The sequence below is a fragment of the Balaenoptera ricei genome, chromosome 15 (assembly GCF_028023285.1).
Source record: "Balaenoptera ricei isolate mBalRic1 chromosome 15, mBalRic1.hap2, whole genome shotgun sequence".
Classification (NCBI taxonomy): Eukaryota; Metazoa; Chordata; class Mammalia; order Artiodactyla; family Balaenopteridae; genus Balaenoptera; species Balaenoptera ricei.
The window spans coordinates 44,652,946-44,679,587 of record NC_082653.1 but is presented as its reverse complement, the minus strand read 5'-3'; the positions used below and the strand labels follow the sequence as shown (position 1 = coordinate 44,679,587).

General features: G+C 45.4%; 1 protein-coding gene across 1 annotated transcript in view; it reads left to right on the top strand.

Annotated features, from left to right (window-relative positions):
* Positions 1 to 5,354: 5,354 nt before the first annotated feature.
* PYGB (glycogen phosphorylase B) overlaps positions 5,355 to 26,642 on the top strand; it is a 59,242-nt gene continuing 37,954 nt past the window's right edge. The window contains exons 1-2 of the mRNA XM_059897652.1: positions 5,355 to 5,706; positions 23,436 to 23,537. Coding sequence (XP_059753635.1) covers positions 5,464 to 5,706; positions 23,436 to 23,537 — 345 coding nt within the window. The 5' untranslated portion in view covers positions 5,355 to 5,463. The remainder of the gene's footprint in view (positions 5,707 to 23,435; positions 23,538 to 26,642) is intronic.

Below are 26,642 nucleotides of genomic sequence, written 5' to 3'. Positions count from 1 at the left end.
TTATGGATCAGAAGAATTAATATTGTTAAAATGTCCATACTACCCAAAGCAATCTACAGATTCAATGCAATCCCTATCAAAATTCTGATGATATTTTTCACAGAAATAGAACAGTCCTAAAATTTGTGTGGAGTCACAAAAGACCCTGAAAAACCAAAGCAATCTTGAGAAAGAAGAACAAAGATGGAGGCATCATGCACCCTGCTCTCAAACTATACTGCAGAGCTATAATAATCAAAACAGACACATAGATCACAGAATAGCAAGCCCAAAAATAAACCCATGCATATATGGTCAATTAATTTACAACTAAGCAGTCAAGAATATACAGTGGGGAAAGGACAGTCCCTTCAATAAATGGTGCTGGAAAAACTGGACAACCACATACAAAAGAAAGAAACCGGACCACAATCTTACACCGTACACATAAATTAATTCAAAATGGGTTAAAGACTTGAACGTGAGACCTGAAACTGTAAAACTCCTAGAAGAAAACATAGGTAGAAACTCCTTGACATCAGTCTTGGCAATAACTTTTTTTTTTTAATCTGACTCCAAAAGCAAAGGCCATAAAAGCAAAAATAAACACTAAACACTAAAAAGCTTCTGCACAGCAAAGGCACCATCAACAAATTGAAAAGGCAACCCTTAGATTTTTTCAGTCTCCTCATTGTCTCCCCTCAGGCCTGTAGGCTGAGAGAAGATTCCCTCCCTGGGGCAGGCGGAGGGTCAGGTCTGCTCCTTCCTGATGAAGCCTTGGGTACTGCAGGGGCTGGGCTCATGGGGAGGGGTCCTCGACTGCCTACTGAGTCACAAAATGTTGCCTAAAAGAAAGCAGGAGAATTGAAAATCCGGAGAACAGGGACACTGACCTTCCCTCTCTGCCCCCCAAATTTCCTGTGGAGCCAAATATTCTCTTGTTTTCCCAGTGGGAGTTCCTGGTAGGACTCCACCCAAACCAAACAGCAGGGCTAAAGGGTTAGCAAAGCAAATAGGCTTTCAGCAAGAAGACTTCCTTCACTTCTCTCTTGGATGGACTCTTCATACTCAGCTCAAAGCTTCAGCTGGAATGTCTCTGCACAAAATGAATCTCAGGAGGAACTCAGTGTTGCTTCCTAGAGGCTTGGATTTGCAAAGGCTTCCTGTTTGATGGAGGCTGTTTTTGGTACTTAAGCTCTTTCTAGCTTTTACTTCTGACCTACTGAGTTTTTTTTTTTTTAAAGAATATCTTTATAGAGGTATTTTCATATAGTAAAATGCACAGATCTTAAGAATAGAGTTCAAACCACTGTGACAGATACACTCATGTAGCCCATATCCCTATTCTGTCACCCCAGAAACTCCCCAGACAATCCCCCTACCCTTGGTCCCTGGGGGACTGTTCTGAATTCCATCACAACACATTACTTTTGCGAATTCTGGAACTTCATGTCAATGAAATTGTACAATATGTGCTCTTTTGTGTCTGGCCTTCCACTCGGCATAATATTTGTGAGATTCACCGGTGTCATTCCTTTTTATGGTTGAGTTAGTATTCCACTATTTCAATATCCTACTTTGTTTCTTCACTTTCCTGTTGATAGTCACCTGGGCTGTTTCCAGTTTGGGGCATTAGTGATAAGGCTCCTGTGAACATCCTTGCACAGGTTGTTTTGTGGGCATAGGTTTTTATTTATCTTGGATGAATACCTAAAAGTAGAATGGCTGGGCCACGTAGTAAGTGTATGTTTAACTATTGACTATTTTATTATAAGAAACTGCCACACTGTTTCCAACATGGCTGTAATGGTTACACTCCCTTGAGCAGCACTCCGCCGCCTCACCACCACTCTGTGCTGTTGGTCACTTTCTTTTTTACTTTCTTTTTTTTAAAGGCTGCTTTTTTTTTTTAAAGAGCATTTATTTATTTAGTTAGTTAGTTTATTTTTGGCTGTGTTGGGTCTTAGTTGTGGTACGCGGGATCTCTGTTGAGGCACACGGGATCTTTCCTTGCGGCATGCGGGATCTTCCTTGCGGTGTGCGGGCTTCTCTCTAGTGTGGCGCACGGGTTCCAGAGCGTGTGGGCTCCGTAGTTTGCAGCATGCAGGCTCTCTCATTGAGGCGTGCGAGCTCAGCAGTTGTGGCGCGCGGGCTTAGTTGCCACGTGGCATGTGGGATCTTACTTCCCTGACCAGGGATCGAACCTGCGTCCCCTGCATTGGAAAGCAGATTCTTTACCACTGGACCACCAGGGAAGTCCCTGTCAGTCACTTTCATGTTGACCATTGTATGTAGCAGGTAAGTCCTGCTGCCCGCTGGGGTTTTAATGTGCGTTTTCCCAATGCGATCTAGTGAATTTTAAAGAGGCTTCAAGAATTCTGCCCAGGCCAGCCACCTCCCACACCTCAGTCCACCCTTGCCTGGCATGTGGCACCTAGAACCGTGGGGATTCGCTCTATTCGGGGTACTGCGAGTGTGAGGCAGTGCTGGGGACATGGGGCCCTCCCCCAGGAGCGTACACCCCAGGTCAGGGGCAGCACCCTCTGTAAGGGGTGGATTCAGGCCATACAGTCTCTGTCACGATGCTCAGCTCTGCCATGGATGTGTGAAAGCAGCCCTAGAGAAAATAGAAAGGAATGAGTGTAGCTGTATTTGTAGACACTGAAATCTGGATTTCATGTAATTTTTGTACATCATGAATTTTTTTTTTTTTTAAGATTTATTTTATTGATTAATTGATTGATTGATTGCTATGTTGGGTCTTCGTTTCTGTGCGAGGGCTTTCTCTAGTTGCGGCAAGCGGGGGCCACTCCTCATCGTGGTGCGCGGACCTGTCACTGTCGTGGCCTCTCTTGTTGTGGAGCACAGGCTCCAGATGCGCAGGCTCAGTAGTTATGGCTCACGGGCCCAGTCGCTCCGTGGCATGTGGGATCTTCCCAGACCAGGGCTCAAACCCGTGTCCCCTGCAATAGCAGGCAGATTCTCAACCACTGCGCCACCAGGGAAGCCCCCATCATGAATTATTCTTCTTTTCACTTGTTTCAATCATTTAAAAATGTAGGGCTTCCCTGGTGGCGCAGTGGTTAAGAATCCACCTGCCAATGCAGGGGACACGGGTTCGAGCCCTGGTCCAGGAAGATCCCACATGCCACGGAGCAACTAAGCCCGTGCGCCACAACTACTGAGCCTGTGCTCTAGAGCCCACGAGCTACAACTACTGAGCCCACGTGCCACAACTACTGAGCCCACACACCTAGAGCCCTTGCTCTGCAACAAGAGAAGCTACCACAATGAGAAGCCCGCGCACAACAACAAAGAGTAGTCCCTGCTCGCCACAACTAGAGAAAGCCCGCACGCAGCAACAAAGACCCAACGCAGCCAAAAATAAATAAATAAAATAAATAAATTTATTAAAAAAGATAAAAATGTAGACAGCGTTCCTAACTTGAGGGCCATATAAAAACAGGTGGTGGGCCAGCCTGGGCTGAGGGTGGGCAGAGGCAGCCCCCCGAGATGCAGCTTGAAAGCAGGCTGCAGGACCTTCACTGCAAATCCGCCCCTCCAGTGAGGGACTCCCCAGGGGTGAGGGCTGCAGAGGGCAAGATCCAGACCAGGGAGGCCTGTGGATGTTGGTTGTGTGTCCTTCGCAGCCCCTCACGGCCCCACAGGCTCCACAGTTCGGGGGCTCCTTCTCTCTCCCCACCCCCAGCTCTCTCACTGACCCCGGCTCTGACCACTTCCCCTTCTGCCTGGTCCTTTTGGGATGGGACACATGAGAATGCCTGCCCGCTGCAGTTGGGTGCCTGCCTTCACCTGTCCCCTCAAGTCCCCCAGGCCCAGCCTGAGGACCTGCTAGGGAAGGCCTGAGACTGGTTTAGCAAGCTTACCTGGCTGGGGTTGTGGTTTGCAGGAGCTGAGGTGGGGTCAGCCCTCTGCTGAGGGGCTGTCCAGTCTGCAGCCTGGGTAGGATGGTTCTGGGGAGTGTCTGGGAGGCAGGGGAGCCCATGAGGAAACTACCACAGGAATCCCAGCAAGAGGACCCAAAAGAGCAGCTAAGGACGGACTAGATACATAGGGAATGAAATGGCTGGAGGACCCAGACTTCCTCTTGGAGGACCGGCTCCTGAGAGAGAGCCCTTGGGAGCTTGGGAGAGAAGGCAGGCCCACCAGGCCTGATGTTATTGGCACTGGATCTGGGAGCAAGCAGGAAGGCTTTGGCCTAAAGAAGGATCTGGAGCCCCGCTGGGTGTGGAGGGAGGGCAAGGAAACAGGATGAGCTGTGGAGAAAGATGGTGGAAGGCCCTGGGCCGCACCTGTGACCCACCCCCCCACTGGGCCCTGCCCCAGGACCACACCCACAGACGCTCCCCACGTGGGGTAGCTGCCACGTGTGCAGTGATGAGCTTGCACACCACATGTAATCAGAGCTTCTCCAGATGCCACGGATTCACCCACTCCCCCTCCCTGCCCCTCCCCTCCCAGCTATGTCCACCTCTAAGGCTCAGCACCATCCTAGGTCTGCAGGCACAGAGACTGGCCAGTCTTAGAAACTCACGTGAGTGGAATCCTTCAGGCTGTGCTCTTTAGCGCTGCCTACTCTCACTCAGCATTGTTCGTCTGCGTATTGGATGTGGTCGATCATTCTCCCGGCTGGGGACTATGCAACTGTGGGAATATGCCACAGTTTATTTATCAGTCCAGCATTGATGGGCATTTGTGTGGTTTCCAGTTTGGGACTATTTTGAATATTTGAATATTATGAGCATTTCTGTACATGCCTTTTAGTTGGTATAAGCATTCATTTCTGTTGGGTATTTTCTTTGGACTAGAATTGCTGGGTCAGAAGTAGGTGTTTAGCTTCAGTGAATACTGCCAGTTTTTCAATGTTAAACCAACCTGTAAGGACTCTCCTTGATGCAGAGACCCCAGAGGCCAAGATAGGATCAGGGAGGAGCAGTGGGAGCAACACTGAAGCCAGGGACCCGAAGACGGCCCTGGGGAACAGCAGCGGTGGTGCTAGTGGGTGTAGACCAGAGGGCTGCTGGTGAGAGTGAGCAAGAGGGCCCCAGATGAGGACCTGTAGGTAGGAACCAGATGAGCAGCTTTAGAGAGGGGGAGGAGCAGGAGGAGACACTGTCTCAGGGAGTGGACATGAAGAGGGTTGCTGGCAGGAATGGGCCACAAGCCCAGGACCTCATCCTCAGCTCTGCAAGTTGAGAAACTCAGCAATACTCCTTCACCCAGGGGTAAGTGCACGGCCCCTCCAGGAGGCCCCTCCCACCCTGCGACCCCGCCCTTCCTCAGGCCCCGCCCCTCATGTGGTCCGGCGCAGCGCGCAGGCGCACCCTCAGCACCTCCCTTCCTCGCCGCCGCAGCGTAGTGCGCAGGCGCGGCCTGGCAGCCGGCGAAGCTGCAGCATCCTCCGTGCGGGTGTGTCTCCGCGGCTCATCTTACCCTCCTCGTCCTCCTCGGACTGCCGGCGCGATGTCGAAGCCGCTGACAGACGGCGAGAGGCGGAAGCAGATCAGCGTGCGCGGGCTGGCGGGGCTGGGCGACGTGGCCGAGGTGCGGAAGAGCTTCAACCGGCACCTGCACTTCACGCTCGTCAAGGACCGCAACGTGGCCACGCGCCGCGACTACTACCTGGCGCTGGCGCACACGGTGCGAGACCACCTGGTGGGCCGCTGGATCCGCACGCAGCAGCACTACTACGAGCGCGACCCCAAGGTGAGGCGGCACCGGGGTGGGGAGAGACCCCCGGTGAGGAGGGACCTTCCCCCGAGATGGGGAGAGACCGCCCTCCGGGTGGGGAGGGACCCCCGGTGAGGAGAGACCCCCCCCCAAGGTGAAGAGAGCCCTCTGAGATGGGGAGCGACCCCCCCCCTCCCCCTAGTTGAGGAGAGACCACCGGGTGAGGCATCCCCGCACACGGCGTCGCCTAACCCTAACTTCCCGTACTGGGTGGCCTGGAGCCCTGCGGTTGGGGCCTGCTGTCCGGGCGGGCAGAGATGGGGGGCGTCACTGGGAAGCCTGCTGAGGAGAAGGAGCCCGCAGTGATAGGCTCTGCCTTCCAGGTGCTCACACCTACCTTGAAGAGCTTCACTTAGCTTAAGGTTGGCCAACGTTAAGGAATTGTTTATTCTTTTTACATTTTACACACATGTAGGTTTATGGTTGAAAAGTACAAAATACACGAGAGAAAATTTGGTTATCACCTCCGTTATTAACTGTGTTAAACTATAGGTGCATGTCCTTCTACACCTTTTCCTGTTCTTGAATATATATGCACACTTTTAAAAAGCATGTTGTATATACAATTTTGTGGCTCTTCTGTTTCATTCATCAACATTTGTAGCTTTTTTAGCAGCTTTCCAAGTCAGTAAATATGATTCTCCAAACTGGTAGTTTTCAGTTTGATGGGTATGGGCTTGGCCAGGCCCCTGCTACCAGTTTTGTTTGTTTGGTTTTTTGTTTTTGTTTTTTTCCTCTTGACCATGGAGAGTTTTATCCTTTCTACTATACTAATGTAGAGTGAAAACTGGTGAGGAAAGGACACACTTGCAGGCCTGAAGCCAATTTGCAAGGATTTGACGTGCAGTGTACACCTGAGCACTGGGCAGTTGCTTTGTTGATAGTAATTTACAGTATTTTTGTAGGGCGTTAAATGTTTAATAATTGCTAAGTCTGAGATTGGTTGCTTTTCCAAACTTATTCTGGGGCACTCTTTTTTTCTAAAAGAGAGGTGGTAAAAAGGACAGATTTGTTAGAATACCAACTAGGATCTTCATATTTAGTATGCAAGACAGTGAAGAAAGAAGTGGCACCAAATGGCAGAAACAGGTTATTTCAACAAGGGCTTGGGATGACTTTGCCAGGGAAACTGGCCAACAGGCAGTGGCTCCCCCAGAATTCCCTGCTGATGGCAGAGCTCTGATTTGCAATATCATTGTTATTCATGTAGCAGGTGACAAGGTACATCTCTGACAGCACATTCAAGGGTATTTCCCTGCAGCTGGACCAGAACACACCGAAACACCGTGGGGTCCCATTAGAGTGTTCATCTATATTTAGATCCTGAAAAGGCTAGTGATGGGCTCAGGGATTACGGAAATAACCTTTCATGAACAGGATTAAATCCCTCTAACAAAACAGGTTTGCTGATCCTCACTGATTGCTATGTGGCTATAGGTGTAAACCTTTCTCTTCTTTAAAGCCACACAGCCTGTAAATGGAAGGTTGTTTGCTTGTCCTGGATAGGAAGGTCATTTGAAAGTGGAAACTTGGAATTTGAGTGCTTCAGTCTGGCTAATTCATGTTGAAAATAAGCTCATCATCTCCTTTTTCTGCAAAAGTTACATGTTTGCTTGTAACGGACAAGAAACAAGCCCCAGGAGGATCAGAGCTGAGAGGACGTGGAAGGTCTCCCAGTAATAATCCTGCAGAGCCACATCCCCAGCCTAAGAACGGCTTCAAGGATGTGTACCACTGCACTGCAGACTTAGGCAGCCTGACGATCTAAACAATAAGTTAAAGTGCTTTTATTTAATATTTTTATTTACTTTAAAACAGTTATGCAAGTCCTTGTGATTATTGGAGAAAAAATTAGAAAACACAGATAAGCCAAAAGGAAAAAATTAACTGTAATCTCACCACCTAGTGGTAGCACTGTAAATGCTACAAACATCTTGTGTTCCACATCTCTTTTTCTGTGCAGGTAGAAACATTTGTTTTTATTACACAAAATAGTATAGTGCTGTGCTGCACCTATTGTTTCATAACTCTCAAGCGCTCTATTTTTGGTAATAGTAGAAACAGTTGAAGCTCAGTGCTCAGAGGAAGAGTTTTCAAGTAAGCTGCCTGGCAAATCAGCAAGTCAAAGAATCTGGCTAAAATTAAGAAGTCTGCTCTTGGCAGGAGGCAGGCTTAGTTCTAAAGACGGCTCCAGGAGTCTCTGAAGTGATGGCAAGGTCAGGACTCCACTGCAAACTCAGGGACGGAAAAGAGCTGGGTGGTGAGGGATGGCTCACACAAATCCAGGCTCCTCAAGTCCTGGCTTTACCGTTTGGCCTATTTGACCCTTGGGCTTGGGTGGATTTCTTAACCTTCCTTGGTCTCAGTTTCTTCATCTTTAAAATAAGGAAGGTCAAGCTAGGTAATCCATCCCTGAGTACCTTGCCGTTCTAAAACATTGTAGCTTTGTGTTTGCTGATAAAATGTTTCCAGTTTATATTAACATTCCATCCAAAAAGAATTTGAGAATGCTCAAGCAAGATATGCTGCAAAAGTTTCAACTTCATAGAAGACCTCAAAGAGAAAGTTGGGGCAAGACAGTAAGGGTAGGAAGGTGGGTTAAGTTCAGATGCACGGTCAGGACACAAAATGCAGATGTAAGTTCTGGCAACCAAAGCAGATTGCAGATCATGCCCAGTTATGGGAGTCATGGAATCTCTGCAGTAAATTCTAGAATGAGCAGGTGCGAGATTTCTTCCATGGGTCTTTAAAGCAGACGTTGTACGATGTGGACAGCTGGCCTGATTGCATCCCTGCAGTGGATGGACTGGCCAGTTTACCATGGCTCTTCCCCATGAGCTCTTGGCATAACCATACTGGTGGACTAAGGAAAGGAGCTCTACCACTGGGTCCAAACTGCTGTCCTAAATATTTCTAGTAAGATAATCATGATGAATACAATTAATCTTATGGTTGGCTGGATCTGGGAGTTAAAGGAAGATGATCTAGAGCAGTTTTTTGTTGCCTTGGCTGCACACAACCCCTACTTCTGAAATTTTGTTTTAATTAGGCAGGAGTGGGTCCAGCGCTGGGATCTTTTTGACCCACTTAACTGTTCTGATGTGTTTGCCCTCATCTGTGTGAAGTTGACCTTGTATCCCATGGGCAAGCTTCCCTGATAGCAGAGAGCTCAGAGTTACTTTCTCTGGCCAGAAGCTGGGGCGGGGCAGATGTTTCGTGTTGCTGATTACCCTGACAGCTTGCCAAATGGAAGGTAGGCTGAAGCCGTCATTTATGAGATTAGGAAGCTTTGGGTGTGTGCCGTGATTTTTCTTAGAAGACAGTCTAGCCTCTGCTCCTGCAGGCTGTGATGGTTAATTTTGTGTGCCAACTTGGCTGGGCTATGGTGCCCAGATATTTGGTCAGATATTATTCTGGTTGTTTGTGTGAAGGTGTTTTCTAGATGAGATTAACATTAAAGTCAGTGGATTTTGAGGAGAGTAGATTACCCTCCGTAATGTAGATGGGCCTCTAATCAGTTGAAGGCCTGAACAGAACAAAGACTGATACCCCCACCACACCCACCTCCCCGCTCTTCCTCTCCGCATCCCTCCCCAGCCAGAAGGAATTTTCCAGCAGAAGGCCTTTGGACTCCAAATGCCGCTCCTTCTTGGGTCTTCAGCCTGCAGGCTCACCCCAGCAGATTTTGGTCTTGGACCCCCATGATTATGTGACCCAATTCCTTAAAATAAATCTCTGTGTATATATCCTGTTGATTCTGTTTCTCTGGGGAACCCTGACTTATACCCAGGTGCTGTGGATGGCTAACCCTTTGTATCTTTATGAAATATTGTAACTGATCTCATTTCTGCATCCTAGCCCTTTACAGATGATTTTTTAAACGTTTATTTTATGTGATTTCAGACTTTTACAAGTTGCAAGAATGTTACAAAGAATTCCCATATGCTCTTTATCTGGATTCCCCAAACATGAAACATTTTTAACACGTTTGTTATGTCTTTCTCTCTGTATAAATACATTTTTTCTGTGAACCATTTGAAAGTAAGTTTTAGACTTGATACCCCTTTCCCCCTGAAAACTCAAATGTGTGACTCGGAAAATCAAGGAGATTCCCTTATACCACCAGAGCATTTGGAAAAAACTCAGGGTGTTCACACCAACACGGTGTTGTCACCCGCAGACCTTACTCAGCCTTGTCAGCTGTGCTGCTGATAAGAAATACAAGGAAGAAAACTGAGAGAACTTTACACATCTTTCCAGATATACCTCCTTTTTTCCTGCCCATTAAACAGAGCAGGCTCTAACCCATATGGAAACCCACACATTTTAAGACATGAAGCAGGTAAACAGCAGGCAACAGATAGCTGGCTCTTTTCTACCTTGTAGAGAATGGGGCTCTTAGGATATGGCGAAGGGAAGAGAAATGAACACAGAAATTTAGAAAGGTAATTGGACAACTGAAAAGTATGGTTAAATTTCCTCTAAGATCAGGGACAAGACAAGGTTGCCCACTCTCACCATTATTATTCAACATAGTTTTGGAAGTTTTAGCCACAGCAGTCAGAGAAGAAAAAGAAATAAAAGGACTCCAAATCAGAAAAGAAGAAGTAAAACTGTCACTGTTTGCAGATGACATGATACTATACATAGAGAATCCTAAAGATGCTACCAGAAAACTACTAAAGCTAATCAATGAATTTGGTAGAGTAGCAGGATACAAAATTAATGCACAGAAATCTCTTGCATTCCTATACACTAATGATGAAAAATCTGAAAGAGAAATTAAGGAAACACTACTATTTACCATTGCAACAAAAAGAATAAAATATCTAGGAATAAAGCTACCTAAGGAGACAAAAGACCTGTATGCAGAAAACTATAAGACACTGATGAAAGAAATTAAAGATGATACCAGCAGATGGAGAGATATACCATGTTCTTGGATCGGAAGAATCAACATTGTGAAAATGACTATACTACCCAAAGCAATCTACAGATTCAATGCAATCCCTATCAAACTACCAATGGCATTTTTCACAGAACTAGAACAAAAAATTTCACCATTTGTATGGAAACACAAAAGACCCCGAATAGCCAAAGCAATCTTGAGAAAGAAAAACGGAGCTGGAGGAATCAGTCTCCCGGACTTCAGACTATACTACAAAGCTACAGTAATCAAGACAGTATGGTACTGGCACAAAAACAAATATAGATCAATGGAACAGGATAGAAAGCCCAGAGATAAACCCATGCACCTGTGGTCACCTTATCTTTGATAAAGGAGGCAAGAGTATACAATGGAGGAAAGACAGCTTCTTCAATAAGTGGTGCTGGGAAAACTGGACATCTACATGTAAAAGGATGAAATTAGAACACTTCCTAACACCATACACAAAAATAAACTCAAAATGGATTAAAGACCTAAATGTAAGACCAGACACTATAAAACTCTTAGAGGAAAACATAGGCAGAACACTCTATGATATAAATCACAGCAAGGTCCTTTTTGACCCACCTCCTAGAGAAATGGAAACAAAAACAAAAATAAACAAATGGGACCTAATGAAACTTAAAAGCTTTTGCACAGCAAAGGAAACCATAAACAAGATGAAAAGACAACCCTCAGAATGGGAGAAAATATTTGCAAATGAAGCAGCTGACCAAGGATTAATCTCCAAAACATACAAGCAGCTTATGTAGCTCAATATGAAAAAAACAAAGAACCCAATCAAAAATGGGCAGAAGATCTAAATAGACATTTCTCCAAAGAAGATATATAAATTGCCAACAAACACTTGAAAAGATGCTCCACATCACTAATCATTAGAGAAATGCAAATCAAAACTACCATGAGGTATCGCCTCACACCAGTCAGAATGGCCATCATTAAAAAATCTACAAACAGTAAATGCTGGAGAGGGTGTGAAGAAAAGGGAACACTCTTGCACTGTTGGTGGGAATGTAAATTGATACAGCCACTATGGAGAACAGTATGGACGTCCCTTAAAAAACTAAAAATAGAATTACCATATGACCCAGCAATCCCACTACTGGTCATACATATACCCTGAGAAAACCATAATTCAAAAAGAGGCATGTACCACAATGTTCATTGCAGCACTGTTTACAGTAGCCAGGACATGGAAGCAACCGAAGTGTCCATCAACAGATGAATGGATAAAGAAGATGTGGCACATATATGCAATGGAATATTACTCAGCCATGAAAAGAACTGAAATTGAGTTATTTGTAGTGAGGTGGATGGACCTAGAGTCAGTCATACAGAGTGAAATAAGTCAGAAAGAGAAAAACAAATACCGTATGCTAACACATATATATGGAATCTAAAAAAAAAAAAAAAGGTTCTGATGAACTTAGGGGCATGAATTTAGGGGCATGAACTTAGATGCAGACATAGAGAATGGACTTGAGGACACAGGGAGGGGGAAGGGTAAGCTGGGACAAAGTGAGAGAACAACACTGACATATATACACTACCAAATGTAAAATAGATAGCTAGTGGGAAGCAGCTGCATAGCACAGGGAGATCAGCTCAGTGCTTTGCAACCACCTAGAGGAGTGGGATAAGGAGGGTGGGAGGGAGACGCAAGAGGGAGGGGATGTGGGGATATATGTATACATATAGCTGATTCACTTTGTTATACAGCAGAAACTAACACAACATTGTAAAGCAATTATACTCCAATAAAGATGTTAAAAAAAAAAAAGTCTGGTTAACAATGCCTTCAACAGGATCTTCTGGAGTAGGAATTATATGTAATTTCAGTTTTAGCTGAGTGTCTTTTCTCAGCCGTGAAACACCATTTTTTTTTTAAAGGTGAAAGTAGCTCTGTTGAGAACACTGACTTATAACACTGAGTCACGAGTGTAGTTTGACATGGTCCAGATCACTTACTCTAAATTGATTAGGCTCTGGCTATCTGTCAGGGACAAGGTGGCCTCCATGATTATCTGGCTCTGGGATGGGGTGAGTAGACGCTTTGTAGAGCTTAATAGCACATAAGGTGGAAGGCAGAGGACTGTGACACTGACGTCATGTAGCACAAAGTGAATTTGTTTCCTGCAGAACTAAGTGATCTCTGAGTGTAAAATCCCTGTAGATTTTACAGGGATAAAGTACTGTAATTTTATCATATTTTACATTTTCCAAGTTGACTTTGCGCAAACAGACCTGTGTTCTACTCCTAGGTACCAGTACCTAAAATAAAGAACGAAATTCGTAGTCCACATTGAGACACAACCCACCAGTTAGGGGAAGCCAAGGTTCCCTGGCACTTCGCTCTGAAAGAAAGTGCGAGTGTGACTTCATAGGTTGGGCCGTAAGAGGTGTGGTAGATAACGCTCAGCATCCTCACACAAGCACAGTAGTGGTTTTATAAAGCTCTTTCCTCCAAAAAGCCCCTCAGACGCAGTGGCGTGTACGCGGGGACATGCTCAGTGAGGACAGGGGTGGAAGGGCCCCTCCCTCCAGCAGCCCTCCTCTCGCTGAGCTGCTCAGGCAGGGCGGCAGGCTGGAGGTGGCCTCAGTGCCTTTGTAGAGGCTGGGGGGCCCACCGGAGCTGACTTCTGTGTTGGGTCAGTGCTCAGTGTCCCTGTGTCATGTCAGGGCCCGCTCTGTCTGGCGGGAGCCACTCTGTGCTGCGAGAGGGCAGCTCGTGGGCTAAGACGCCGCTGCGGCACCGACAGGATCTGATAGACGAGGAGTGAGGCTGCGTGTTCCTGGCGCAGGCGGACACCTTCCTGGCTGGATCTGCCTGTAGAATCAGGTTCTTGCTGATGGTGAAGTCGATTGCCCCAGTCTGTGCTTCGATGCCCTGAGTGTTGAAAGTTCTTTCTTTCCTTTTCCTGCAGAGTGTTCAGACCCTTCTGTTAAACAAGGACTCTAAACACACTTTTAGGAGAGGGAAAAGAAATTGGAGGTCTCTGAAAGTCCAATTCTATGTATTAATCTTGGTTGTATAGAGAGCAAAATGAGGCTCTACCTATTGACATTAAACTCCATTTTCACAGAGTTCATTAACTCCTAAGATTCTTTAGGAGATTAATATGTTGTATAATGTTTGTGTTGATCATATTTTCATCTGTGTTGAAGAGCTTTGTTTATGCTTTTCTGTGATGTAACCTGTTGGTGTGGGCTTTGCATGTAATAAATAAACTCAATTTATAAAAAAATTAAGGCTGCCTCTAGGCCATTTAACACTTGTTACAGCCATATTGCAAAGAAGGGACTCTGCAAGAAAGATCAGTGACCTAGTTCAGGCCTGCAGATGGCCCCCCAGAGCTGTGTGGCAAGGTTAAGGGATCCCTGCTGTTCTCAGGCTCAAGCAGGTGAACATCTGGTTCTCGATTGGCACCCCTGAGCCGGGAAGCCCTGTCCAAGGTTGCACAGATGGCGCCGGGGAGGCTGGAGGGGCTGGAGAGGTAGGAAGGGGCTGGGCCGGGCCTGCGATGGCCTTGGGCCTGCAGCAGCAGAGTTTGGGCCCGGCAAGGAGCTGGCCCTTTGCAGGTGGTTTTTTTCCAGAATTGTCACCCTGTTCTTTAGGTTCCACAACCCTCCCTGAAAAATCTGGCCAGGTGAGGGGACCAGCATTGCTGAGTCCCAGGTAGGCATGGTGCTACCAGAGACATAAAGTGACCAGGTCGCCCCACCGGCCGCTGCAGGAGCCGGGATGGGACCCAGTCTGCGTAGTTCAAAATCTGTGCATGTCATTGGCCGGCTTCTCAAGCGCCTTCTTCAGTTTGATGGTTTCACGCTGAACCATCTTAAGGAAACTGGGGAAAACAAAATCAACATGTGTGAGGAAACAATAAAAGTTCTCAAGTCACACAGTCAAAAACAGCAACAGAAAACAAGGCACAGACCCTGAGTCCAGAGCTCCAGCCCAGCACAGCCTGCAGCGGTGCCTGGCGCAGAGCTGACCATGGTCGGTCCTTTCTGAGTGGGCAGTGCTGGGGGGACCCTGGGTGCCATGCTGCTCCCGCTGCCCTCTTGTTCAGGATGCCGCAGGAGGCTGCCCGGGCAGGTTTACAGAACTAAATACACAGCTGAACCCTGGACACCCAATGTTGAACTTGGGAGGAAAATGAGATTCAGAGGCTTTAAGACTGGGCCCAACATTTTATCCCTCAGCACCCGTCTCTTAGAAAAAGAGATAATCAAGCTATTTTCATAGTGCTAGTTAAAAGTTGGAAACTTTAACAGAAAGATCGAATTACAACTTTTAAAATACATACTTATAGTTAAAGGCAAAATAAAAACATCTTGATCATATCCCTGACCTGCCAACTTTTTTTTTTTATAATATTTATTTATTTTTGGCTGTGTTGGGTCTTAGTTGCGGCACTCGGGATCTCTCATTGTGGTGCTCAGACTTCTCTCTAGTTGTGGTGCGCAGGTTCCAGACTGCATGGGCTCAGTAGTTGCAGCGCACGGGCTTAGTTGCCCAGCAGCATGTGGGATCTTAGTTCCCCGACCAGGGATCGAACCTGCGTCTCGTGCATTGGAAGGCGGAAGGCGGATTCTTTTTTTTTTTTTTTTTTTTTTTGTTAAATAAATTTATTTATTTTTGGCTGCTTTGGGTCTTCGTTGCTGCGTATGGGCTTTCTCTAGTTGCAGCGAGCGGGCTTCTCATTGCAGTGGCTTCTCTTGTTGCAGAGCACAGGCTCTAGGTATGCAGGTTTCAGTAGTTGTGGCACATGGGCTCAGTAGTTGTGGCTCTCAGGCTCTAGAGCGCAGCCTCCGTAGTTGTGGTGCACGGGCTTAGTTGCTCCGCGGCATGTGGGATCTTCCCGAACCAGGGCTGGGACCCGTGTTTCCTGCATTGGCAGGTGGATTCTTTTTTTTTTTTTTTTTTTTTAATTAATTAATTAATTTATTTATTTTTGTCTGCGTTGGGTCTTCATTGCTACATGCGGGCTTTCTCTAGCTGTGGCGAACGGGGGCTACTCTTCGTTGCGATACGTGGGCTTCTCATTGTGGTGGCTTCTCTTATTGCGGAGCACGGGCTCTAGGCACGCGGGCTTCAGTAGTTATGGCACAAGGGCTCAGTAGTTGTGGCTCACAGGCTCTAGAGCGCAGGCTCCGTAGTTGTGACGCACAGGCTTAGTTGCTCTGTGGCATGTGGGGTCTTCCTGGACCAGGGCTCGAACCCGTGTCCCTGCATTGGCAGGTGGATTCCTAACCACTGCGCCACCAGGGAAGTCCCAGAAGGTAGATTCTTAACCACTGGACCACCAGGGAAGTCCCCTGCCAACTTTTCATAAAACCTCTTGGGAGAACCCCAGAAATAGGCATGGCCTTCATATGTGCCTAGAAGGAAATGGCTGCTCAAAACATTCACTCACACTCTCGGACAGCTGGGTGTTGTCGTCTCAGTGTGTTTTCACGTTGATTACTAAGCCCCATCTGGAGGGAGGTGTGGTACCGTGCTATGGGAACCCCATATAATAATAAATCAGTTCAAGTGTAGAGTAAATAGCGTCCAGGACGATGAAAAGTCAGGAGGAAGCAATGGGCCGTGAGCAGCAGTGACAACGGTGGTGGAGCAGAGGGCAGCTCCGCAGAACCACTCGTTACACTGCGACGTGTTTGTGATTTAAAGGACACTGGAATTTTTTTTGTATGTAAGCATGTTCTTTCAATTTGTAGATTTAACATGTATGTAAAGTTTTCTTAAATTACATATTGAAAATTTTTTTAACATTTTATTCATTTTCTTTCTTCGGGAACACTAATTAAGCAGATGTTAAGTATTCTTTGTCTTCTGTATGGGTATTTTTCTCTCCAGTCCTCTTCATGATTTTCCCTCACTTTGCTCACTTTTCCAGCCAGCTTTTTGTTTTCAGCTGTGCCGCTGTTTTGCATTCAGTGCTGCCCTCCATTTCTGTGGTGGTTTTATCTCTTATTTATTTTACTTCTTTCCCGTGCTCAGTTGAGTCCCTTTGTTACCTTATCAGTGTTTCTTGATGTCTTAGATGGGTCTGTGTTTATGGATTTCATGTGGCCCTTGCTAAATGTTGGGTGTTCTTTGCCTGTTGTATTTCCTGTCTCTTCTGTTTTTCTTCTCAGGGTGTAGACCCTGAGCTCCATCTCTGAGTGGAGGGGATTCTTCCTGAGCCAGTTGCTTGCAGCTGGATGATGGGGCAGGGCCTGCTGTGTGCAGCATGGAGGGAGCAGCCCCTCCTGGTTCCCAGTTTTGTGATGTGTGTGTGTGTGTGTGTGCACGCACGGGCACACAGGTGTGAGCGAGTGTGCGCTATGGATTTGAATGCATGTACACGTGTGGGTGTGTGAGTGTGCACGCATGTGAGTGTGAAGTGCGTTGTCCTTTCATCGGCCTCAGAAGGCAGAGACCAGCAGTGGACAGTCACCCTCGTCCCTCCCCTGCAGCTTGGTGGTGAAGTGGTACAAGGGGCAGTTTCTGGCTGAGTTCTGCCTCCCTCAGTTTCCACCTCTGTTTTCCTAGGGTCAGTGAGTTTTAGGGAGAAGTGGGCAGAGACATTTTTAGCCTACCACCTTTATAACTGGAAGTATTCTATCTTACATACAATATTTATTGGGATAAAATTCAGATACCATACAATTCACCCATTTAAAGTGTACAGCTTATTCAGTGGTTTGGGTATATTCAGAGTTGTGCAACCATCACCACAGTCAGTTTTATAACATTTTCATTACCCCAGAAAGAAACCCCACGCTTTTTAGCTGTTACCCACCCTAAACTCCCTGTCCGCCTGTCTTAAGCAACTACTAATCTACTTTCTGTTTCTGTAGATTTACCTATATTCCATATAAATGGAATCATACAATATGTGGTCTTTCGTGACTGGCTTCTTTCATTTAGCATAATGTTTTCTAGGTTCATTCTCATTGTAGCTTTATCAGTACTTGATTCCTTTTTATGGCCGAATAATATTCCACTGTATGGATATACCACATTTATTTATCCATTCATAAGTTGGTGGACATTTGAGTTGTTTTCACCTTTTGACTATTAAATACAAGTCTTTTAGTGGACACAGGGTTTCGTTTCTTTCGGGTATATGTCTAGGAGTGGAATTGCTGGGCCAAATGGTAAACTGTTTAACTTCTGAGGACCTGCCAGACTGGTTTCCAGAGTAGCTGCACCGTTTTACATTCTCATCAGCTAGTTTTCAGATCCTTGCTAACCATTTGTTATTATCTGATGGCTTATCGATCATAGTTGTACTAGTGGATGTGAAGTGGTATCTCATTGTGCTTTTGATTTGCATTTCCCTTATGATTCATGATGTTAGGCATCTTTTCATGTGCTTATTGGCAATTTGTATTTTCTTTGTAGAAATGTCTGTGCAGATCCTTTACCCAACCTACCACTGGGCTGTCTTTTTATTATTGAATTGTATATATATATTCCTGATACAGATCTCTTACCAGCTATGTGATTTGCAGATATTTTCTCCCAGAAGAACAGAGCTGGAGGTATCACGCTGTGACTACAGTCACAAAGCTACAAAGCTACAGTCATCAAAACAGTATGATACTGCAACCTAAATGTCCATTGACTAATGAATGGATAAAGAAGATGTGGTACATATATACAATGGAATATTACTCAGCCATAAAAAAGAATGAAATAATACCATTTGCAGCAACATGGATGGACCTAGAGATTATCATACTAAGTGAAGTAAGTCAGACAGAGAAAGACAAATATCATATGATATCGCTTATATGTGGAACCTAAAAAAAAAATGATACAAATGAACTTATTTACAAAAAGGAAACAGACTCACAAACAGAAAACAAACTTATGGTTAACAAAGGGGTAAGGGGGGTAGGGGAGGGATAAGTTAGGAATTTGGGATTAACATATACACATTACTATATATAAAATAGATGATCAGCAGGGACCTACTGTATAGCACAGGAACCTCTAGTCAATATTCTGTAATAACCTATAAGGGAAAAGAGTCTGAAAAAGAATATATATATATGTATAACTGAATCACCCTGAAACTAACACAACATTGTAAATCAAGTATACTCCAATAAAAAAACAAAAACAAACAAGCTAACAAAAACCAGTGTGGTACTGGCACAAAAACAGACACATAGATCAGTGGAACAGAATAGAGAGCCCAGAAATAAACACACCCACTTAATGGGCAGTTAATCTAGGACATAGGAGGCAACAATATGCAATGGGGAAAAGACAGTCTCTTCAACAAGTGGTGCTGGGAAAACTGGGCAGCTACATGTAGAAGAATGAAATTAGATCATTCCCTCACACCATGTACAAAAATAAACTCAAAATGGATTAATGACCTAACTGTAAGACCAGATACTATGAAACTCCTAGAAGAAAACATAGGCAGAACACTCTTTGACATAAATTTTCGCAGTTTTTTTTTATCTTTCTCTTAAGGCAAAGGAAACAAAATAAAAAATAAACAAATGGGACCTAATTAAACTTAAAAGCTTTTTTTGCACAGCAAAGGAAACCATTGACAAAACGAAAAGACAAGACCTACTGAATTGGAGAAAATATTTGCAAATGATACGACCAATAAGGGGTTAATATCCAAACTATATAAACAGCTCATACAACTCAGTATCAAAAAAAAAAAAAAACTGATTGGAAAATGGGCAGAAGACCTGAATAATCATTTTTCCAAAGAAGATATACAAATGGCCAACAGGCACATGAAAAGATGCTCAAAATCACTAATCATCAGAGAAATGCAAATCAAAACCACAATGAGATGTCACCTCATACCTGTCAGAATGGCTATCATCAAAAAGACCATAAATAACAAATGTTGGCGAGAATGTGGAAAAGAGGGAACCCTCCTACACTGGGAACGTAAATTGGTGCAGGCACTATGGAAAACAGTATGGAGGTTCGTTAAAAAACTCAAAGTGTAACTGCCTTATGACCCAGCAATTCCACTCCTGGGTATATATTCGAAGAAAATGAAAACACTAATTTGAAAAGATATTTTCACTGTTTACAATAGCCAAGATATGGAAGCAACCTAAGTGACCATCAACAGATGAATGGATAAAGAAGATGTGGTCAATATACACAGTGGAATACTACTCATAAAACAATATACATCCAAAGAAAAAGAAATCACTAATTCAAAAGTATACACCCCAGTGTTCATAGCAGCATTATTTACAATAACCAAGATGTTGAAGCAACCTAAGTGTCCATCAATAGATGAATGGATAAAGAAGATGTGATATGTTTATCACAGTGGCATATTACTCAGCCATAAAAAGAAGAATGGGTAGACTTGGAGGGTATTATGCTAAGTGAAACAAGTCAGACAGAGAAAGACAGATACTGTATGTTATCACTTATATGTGGAATCTAAAAAATAAAATGAATGAATATAACCAAACAGAAATAGGCTTGAAGATACAGAGAACAAACGTGGTTACCAATGGGGAGAGGGAAGAGGGGAGGGGCAAGATAGGGGTAGGGGATTAAGAGGTACGAACCCCTATGTATAAAATAAATAAGCTACAAGGATATATTGTACAGCACAGGGAAATATTTTATAGTAACTTTAAATGGAGTATAATCTATCAAAATTGTGAATCATTATGTTGTATACCTAAAACTAATATAATATTGTAAATCAACTATACTTCAATTAAAAAAAATTTCCCCTTTTGTGGGTTGTCTTTTTTACTTTCTTAATTGTATCAAATGTTTTAAATGTTGATGAAGTCCAGTTTATCTGTTTTTTCACTTGTGCTTTTGATGTCATGTCAGAAGAAACCATTGCCTAATCCAAGGTCACAAAGATTTACCCCTATGTTTTCTCTGAAGAGTTTTATAGTTTTGGCTCTTACATTTATGTTCTTGATCCATTTTGAATTAATTTTTTCCATATGGTATGAAAGAGGAGTCCAACTTTATTCTTTTGCATGTGGATATCCAGTTGTCCTAGCACCATTTGTTGAAAAGACTGTTCTTCCCCACAGAATTATCTAGGCACTCTTGTTGGAAATCAGTTGACCATAAATGTGAGGATTTATTCTGGACTCTCTGTGCTATTCCATTGCTCTGTGTGTCCTTCTTTATGCCAGTATAGTCTCACTGACAGTAGTTTTATAGTAAGTTTTGAGAGTTGTGTGAGTCCTCCACTTTTGTTTTCTTTTTCAAGATTGTTTTGACTATTCCAGACCCCTTGCATTTCCATCTGAATGCTAGGATCAGCTCGTCACTCTGCAAGGAAGCCAGCTGGAACATTGACAGGGATTGTGTTGAAGTTGTAGAGCATTTTGGGATTATTGCCATCTTCACAACGTTAAGCCTTCCAATCCATTGACATGGGATGTCTCTCCATGTACATAGGTCCCCTGCCTGTGTATTTTGCAAGTTGGGAGCCTCTTTCTACCTGGCCCATCCTTTCAGGCTGCTTCTTGGTTCTGAGGAGAGTAGTTTAAGAACAACTACAGTGAAGTGTGAAGTGATGGTGTGAATGCTGCTGGAAAAACCCAAAGGGCAGCACCACTAAAACGGCTCTTGGCTGGCAGATGGCCACCAGGTTTCCTCAGATGTTTCTGGTCAGCTGCTGGTCAGAATTCTAAACAAGGTGTAAGAAAGCACCTTCAGCGTGTCTCTGCCCAAATGGTGGGTTCCGAAGCTCCTGGTGCGGGGCTCAGCAGGTCGCCCTCTGCAGGTGTCTCCGTGAAGTGCACAGGCCCCAGCAGCTCTCTGGCCACCTGAGGAGAAGGAATCCAGGCCTTTCTTCTCCCTGCATTCTGCAGCCCATAGGGAAATAGATTTTTTAGATTGTATATTTTGGAAATTTTATAGGAAAGGTCAAACCGTAGCGCAGCCAACACTCTCCCCTGGATTCATACCTGAGACCGAGACGTGCTCTCTCGTCATCGTGCACATGCACAGCTCACAGACACACACCTTTTCAAGGCCTGGTTTTGCTCTTTTACTTTTTACTTAGAGGCAATATTAGATTGACAGAGGGTTGCAAATAGAGTGTAGCATGCCCACGTGCCCTTCACGGCTGCCCGCAATGGTAATATCCTGAGTGACCACAGCACAGGTATCAAAACTAAGAAGTTAGCTCTGGCTCAGCACTTCCTGTCAGTTCTTCCTCTGATGGCCTTTCTCTGTCTCGGACCTAATCCAAGGTCCTCAGGGCGTTTAGTTGTCCTATTTCCTTAGTCTTCTATCTGCAGTGGTTGTTGGTCTTTCCTTGTCCTCTGTGACCTTGACAGATTTGACGGGTGCTGGTCAGGCACTTCCACAGATGTCCCTAACTTTGGGTCTGACCGATGCTTCTCACCGTCAGTCGGGGGTTGGGAGTTTTGGAAAGAAAACCGTGGAGGTGAGGTCCCCTTCTCATGACAGCATATCACCCGACCTGTTACTGGTGAAGTTAACCTTGATCATGTGGGGAAGGTGTCGTCACAATCCAAAATTGTGAGTTCGCAGTTTTCCCTTTCCAGACTGTTTGTCGGAAGGGAGCTGCCATGACCAGCCCACCCTCAGCGGGAGGGGGATTGCGCACCACACCACCTCCTGGAGTGAAGGCTACCAGAGAATTTGGGGGCATCTGCTAAAACCACCACGGTGATTAAGATTATTTGGGGGGAGACACTTGGAGGGCTGTGCAGAATATCCAGTCAGTCCCTAGAGCCACGGTGGTCACCTGCGCAGCTGTAACTGTGCTGTTCTCATGGTGGTTTTCCATTCCTCCCATTCCTTCTGCATTTATTAATCAGAATTCTTCTGTAGGGAAGCGTTTTTCCCTTCTCTCATCAAGGCCTTACTCTTTTTTTTTTTTTTGAGAGTTCTAGTTTTATTTTATTTATTTTTTTGTCCATGCTGTGTGGCATGAGGGATCTTAGTTCCCCAACCAGGGATTGAACGCATGCCCCCTGCATTGGGAGCGTGGAGTCTTAACCACTGGACCTCCAGGGAAGTCCCAAGGCCTTACTCTTGACAGCTGGAGGCAGCATGGAGCCCTGTATGAGAGCAGGACTCTGCGGGCCAGATCTCAGCTCTGCCACCGCCTCCCGTGGCCCATTGGGTGGTCGTGTGGGCAGATGGCACCAGGTGCGGGAAGTGTTGAACCCTGCGTGGCTCCTAGCGAGTGTTGGTGGTCGTCACCTCGTTTTCACGGAGGTTTACCTCTCAGTTCCCCAAAGCCAGCAAACAGTCAGCAGGTGGAAGTAGACGTGTCCATCCGTCTGTCCCGTTGTGTTGACCGTGCTGTTTGCACTGAGTGCTTATTAGTGCAGGTATCAGAAGCTGTTCATCCTGCAGGGCTGTTTCACCCTGTGTGAGCGATGTGGTCTCCTCCTCGAGGGCGTGGCTGGGAAGAGGCCCCGCCAAGCTCAGACCTGGCTCTGTCTGTCCTGGGAGTCTGTTCCCTACTACTGCCCCGCCCTGCCTCCCTACCTCAGGCAGCGGTTCGTTTCCATCCCCTTGGGGACTCCAGAAGGGCAGTGAACAGACTACTTTCGAAGGGCCCCCACTAGGGGGGCTGCCCCTGGAAAGCTGAGGTTGGCCAAGGCTGAAGGGAGTGAGCCCGTTTTAGGGATGTGCAGGTAAGTGCAGGGTTGACTGAGCAAAGCCCCTACGAAGGTCTACTCAGCACCGGAATCTTCCCGTGTGTGGGGTGGAATGCACAATCTAAGATGCTTCCTTTTGCTTCCTCAGCGCATCTACTATCTTTCCCTGGAATTCTACATGGGCCGCACACTACAGAACACAATGGTGAACCTGGGCCTTCAGAACGCCTGTGACGAAGCCATCTATCAGGTATGGGTCCTTGGGGCCAGGCTGCTAGGTGACCTCTCGTGGGCACTGAGTCTTAATCCAGGCCCTGCAGAGGTGAGCGCTGCCATCTGGGACGGGAGAAATGGCTCAGGCGTCGGGGAGAATGGGTTGGTGGGTGACACTCCTGCTCAAGGGGAGAAAGCAAGAAGTGGATGGGAGGGCTTCCCTGGTGGCACAATGGTTGAGAATCTGCCTGCCAATGCAGGGGACACGGGTTCGAGCCCTGGTCTAGGAAGATCCCACATGCCGCGGAGCAACTGGGCCCATGAGCCACAACTACTGAGCCTGCACGTCTGGAGCCTGTGCTCCGCAACGAGAGGCCGCGATAGTGAGAGGCCCGCGCACCACGATGAAGAGTGGCCCCCGCGTGCCGCAAATAGAGAAAGCCCTTGCACAGAAACAAAGACCCAACACAGCCAAAAATAAATAAATAAATAAATAAATTAAAAAAAAAAAAAAGAAGTGGATGGGAGCTAATGCGCTAGAGGTCAAGGACTGGGGTGCGTTGTGATGCCAAGGTTTGACGCTTCTAGACCTTTGCACTCCGTACCCCAACCCCAGGCGGGTTTACCACGTGGCAGAAATGGCTGGTATCGTCCCATTTCTCTCCACTTTATTGAGCCAGTGACCCACCGCCAGCTTCCCTCCCCCACCCCAAGACACTGGTCTTGCCCTTTGTCCCCTACTCAGAGTAAACACTGCCTTTGCCTGAGTGTTCGTCTTTGACAGCTGTTCGCTCAGAGGCCTCACCCTTTCACAGTTGATTTGCAGTTTTAGGGCAGGGCTGGAATTGGCCGTGTCTGTTTACTGTCTGTGTACCCCCTTTGTGGACACTGTCTCCCTCCCACACTGGACGCTCAGTGTAGGATTTCTAGAGGGTGAATGGGCAGCACCCCTGCCCTTTGCACGTATGTGGAAGGGTCCTCACCAGAGTCGTTCCTTCCCCCGGCACCTGCCCCTGCCTTTGCTTTTGTTTGGTTTTGGTGTTGGGGTGGGAGGTGCTCTGGGGGCTTTGTTGGAAGCAGGGTGGTGTGAGCCTCCTGTAGCTGTCAGGCCCTGGCATCACAGGGGCTCCTGTCTCCCCTCCAGGACTTAGGGGAGCCAAGCATCTGGGGCAAGTGGTTTCAGTTGGCACAATACAAACTTGTAAAAAAAATTGACTCCCCCAAATAGGAACCTTAGGCTCACAGTTATCTAAAAAGATGGAGGTTTTCCTCCCAGGTGATTTGTCATTTGAGTTTCATTTACTGACTATGAATGTTAGAACATGTCTATAAGGACCACAGAACAGTGGAATTTACAGTCGTATAAAGCATTTCATTTTTTGAAACATTTTCTCTGTATATAATTCTTACAGATAGTAAATATTTTAGGGAATGTTTATACCATAAATATGCATTATCTGTTTATAATGTTTTTAAAATATTTACTTAAAATGGCTGTTTATTATTCCTGAAGCCAAATTTTTTTTTTTTTGGCCGCACTGCGGGCTTGTGGGATCTTAGTTCCCCGACCAGGGATTGAACCCTGGCTCTTGGCAAGGAGAGCACAGAGTCTTAACCACTGGACCACCGGGGAATTCCCTGTTTATAATTTTCACTACACAAACAAGATGTTAATTGTAGAAACTTAGAAAATACAGGGAGACATATATCTTTTTAAACATTGTACATTTTTTTCCCTAAAAACGGTATTTCACTTGCCATTTAGCTTTTAATTAAGCTTGTGTTTGAAAAGTTTCCACGATGACAGAACTTGAGCATCTTCAGGCACACGTTTGCCTGGCCTTCCTTCCAGGCACAAGGCGGGTACCAGATGCTGTGGGTGGGACTGTCAGTGATGCAGGGCTGGAGGCTTCCTGCCTCCAGGCTCCCCAGTGACAGTGCAGTGTCAAAAATAAAACATGCTACCACTGCATCACCCAGGGCTAGTTCTGGGAGCGGGATACACTAAAAACTAGAAATTCAGAAGAAGCCACTATCTCCTGATTGAACTATCAAGGACACATTTAAAATTTTTTTATTGTAGAAAAGTTTATATATGGAAATTGAGTTGACTCTTACGATGAACTTCTTCCACATACCATCACCTGGCTTCACCAGTTCTCAAGCCCAAGTCATGGCCGGTCTTGTTTCCCTTATGGCCCCACCACTCCCAGATTGTTTAAGCCAATGTCAAATATAATATTTCACTTGTAAATATTTCAATGGATATTTTTAAAGATAGGGTCATACCATTATGACCTCTAAAATATTAACAATTAATTCTTTAATATCAGTTTTTCAGGCAGTGTACAAATTTCTCTGATCGCCTTAAAATTTTTTTAAATATTATGTTCAGAAACTTAGTTGCATTTGGTTAATATGTGTCTTAAATCTCTCTTAATCTATTAGCGTTTCCTCTTTTTTAATTTGTCTGCCTTGCAGTGTATTTGTTGAAACTGGGTTTGTTCTGTAGAGTGTCCCCAGCTTGTGTTTAACCTGCTGCTTTGTCCAAAGGATGTCTCAGCACTTCTACTCAACATTGTACTGATGGAGCTGTGGCATTTAGCCAAGAAAATGAAATAAGAGGTATCTAGATTGGAAAGGAAGAAGGGAGGCTATCTCTACTTATAGATGACATGACCTAGAAAATCCTAAGGAATCTAGTAAAAATGTATTAGTACAAATGAATGGGTTCGGCAGAGTTGCAGGATAAAAATCAATATACAGAAATCAGTTGTATTTTTATATACCTGCAATGAACAATCCTAAAATGAAATTAAGAAAACAATTCCATTTAAAATAGCATCAAAAATAATAAAATACTTAGGAACAAATTTCCAAAAGAGACACAAACTTATGTTCTGAAAACTATAAAACATTGTTGAGAGAAAGAAAACCTAAAAATGGAAAGACATCCCCTGTTAATGGCTTGGAAGACTTAACGTTAAGATTGCAGGGACTTCCCTGGTGGCACAGTGGTTAAGAATCCACCTGCCAATGCAGGGGACACGGGTTTGATCCCTGGTCTGGGAAGATCCCACATGCAGTGGAGCAACTAAGCTCAAGAGCCACGACTCCTGAGCCCGTGTGTCACAACTACTGA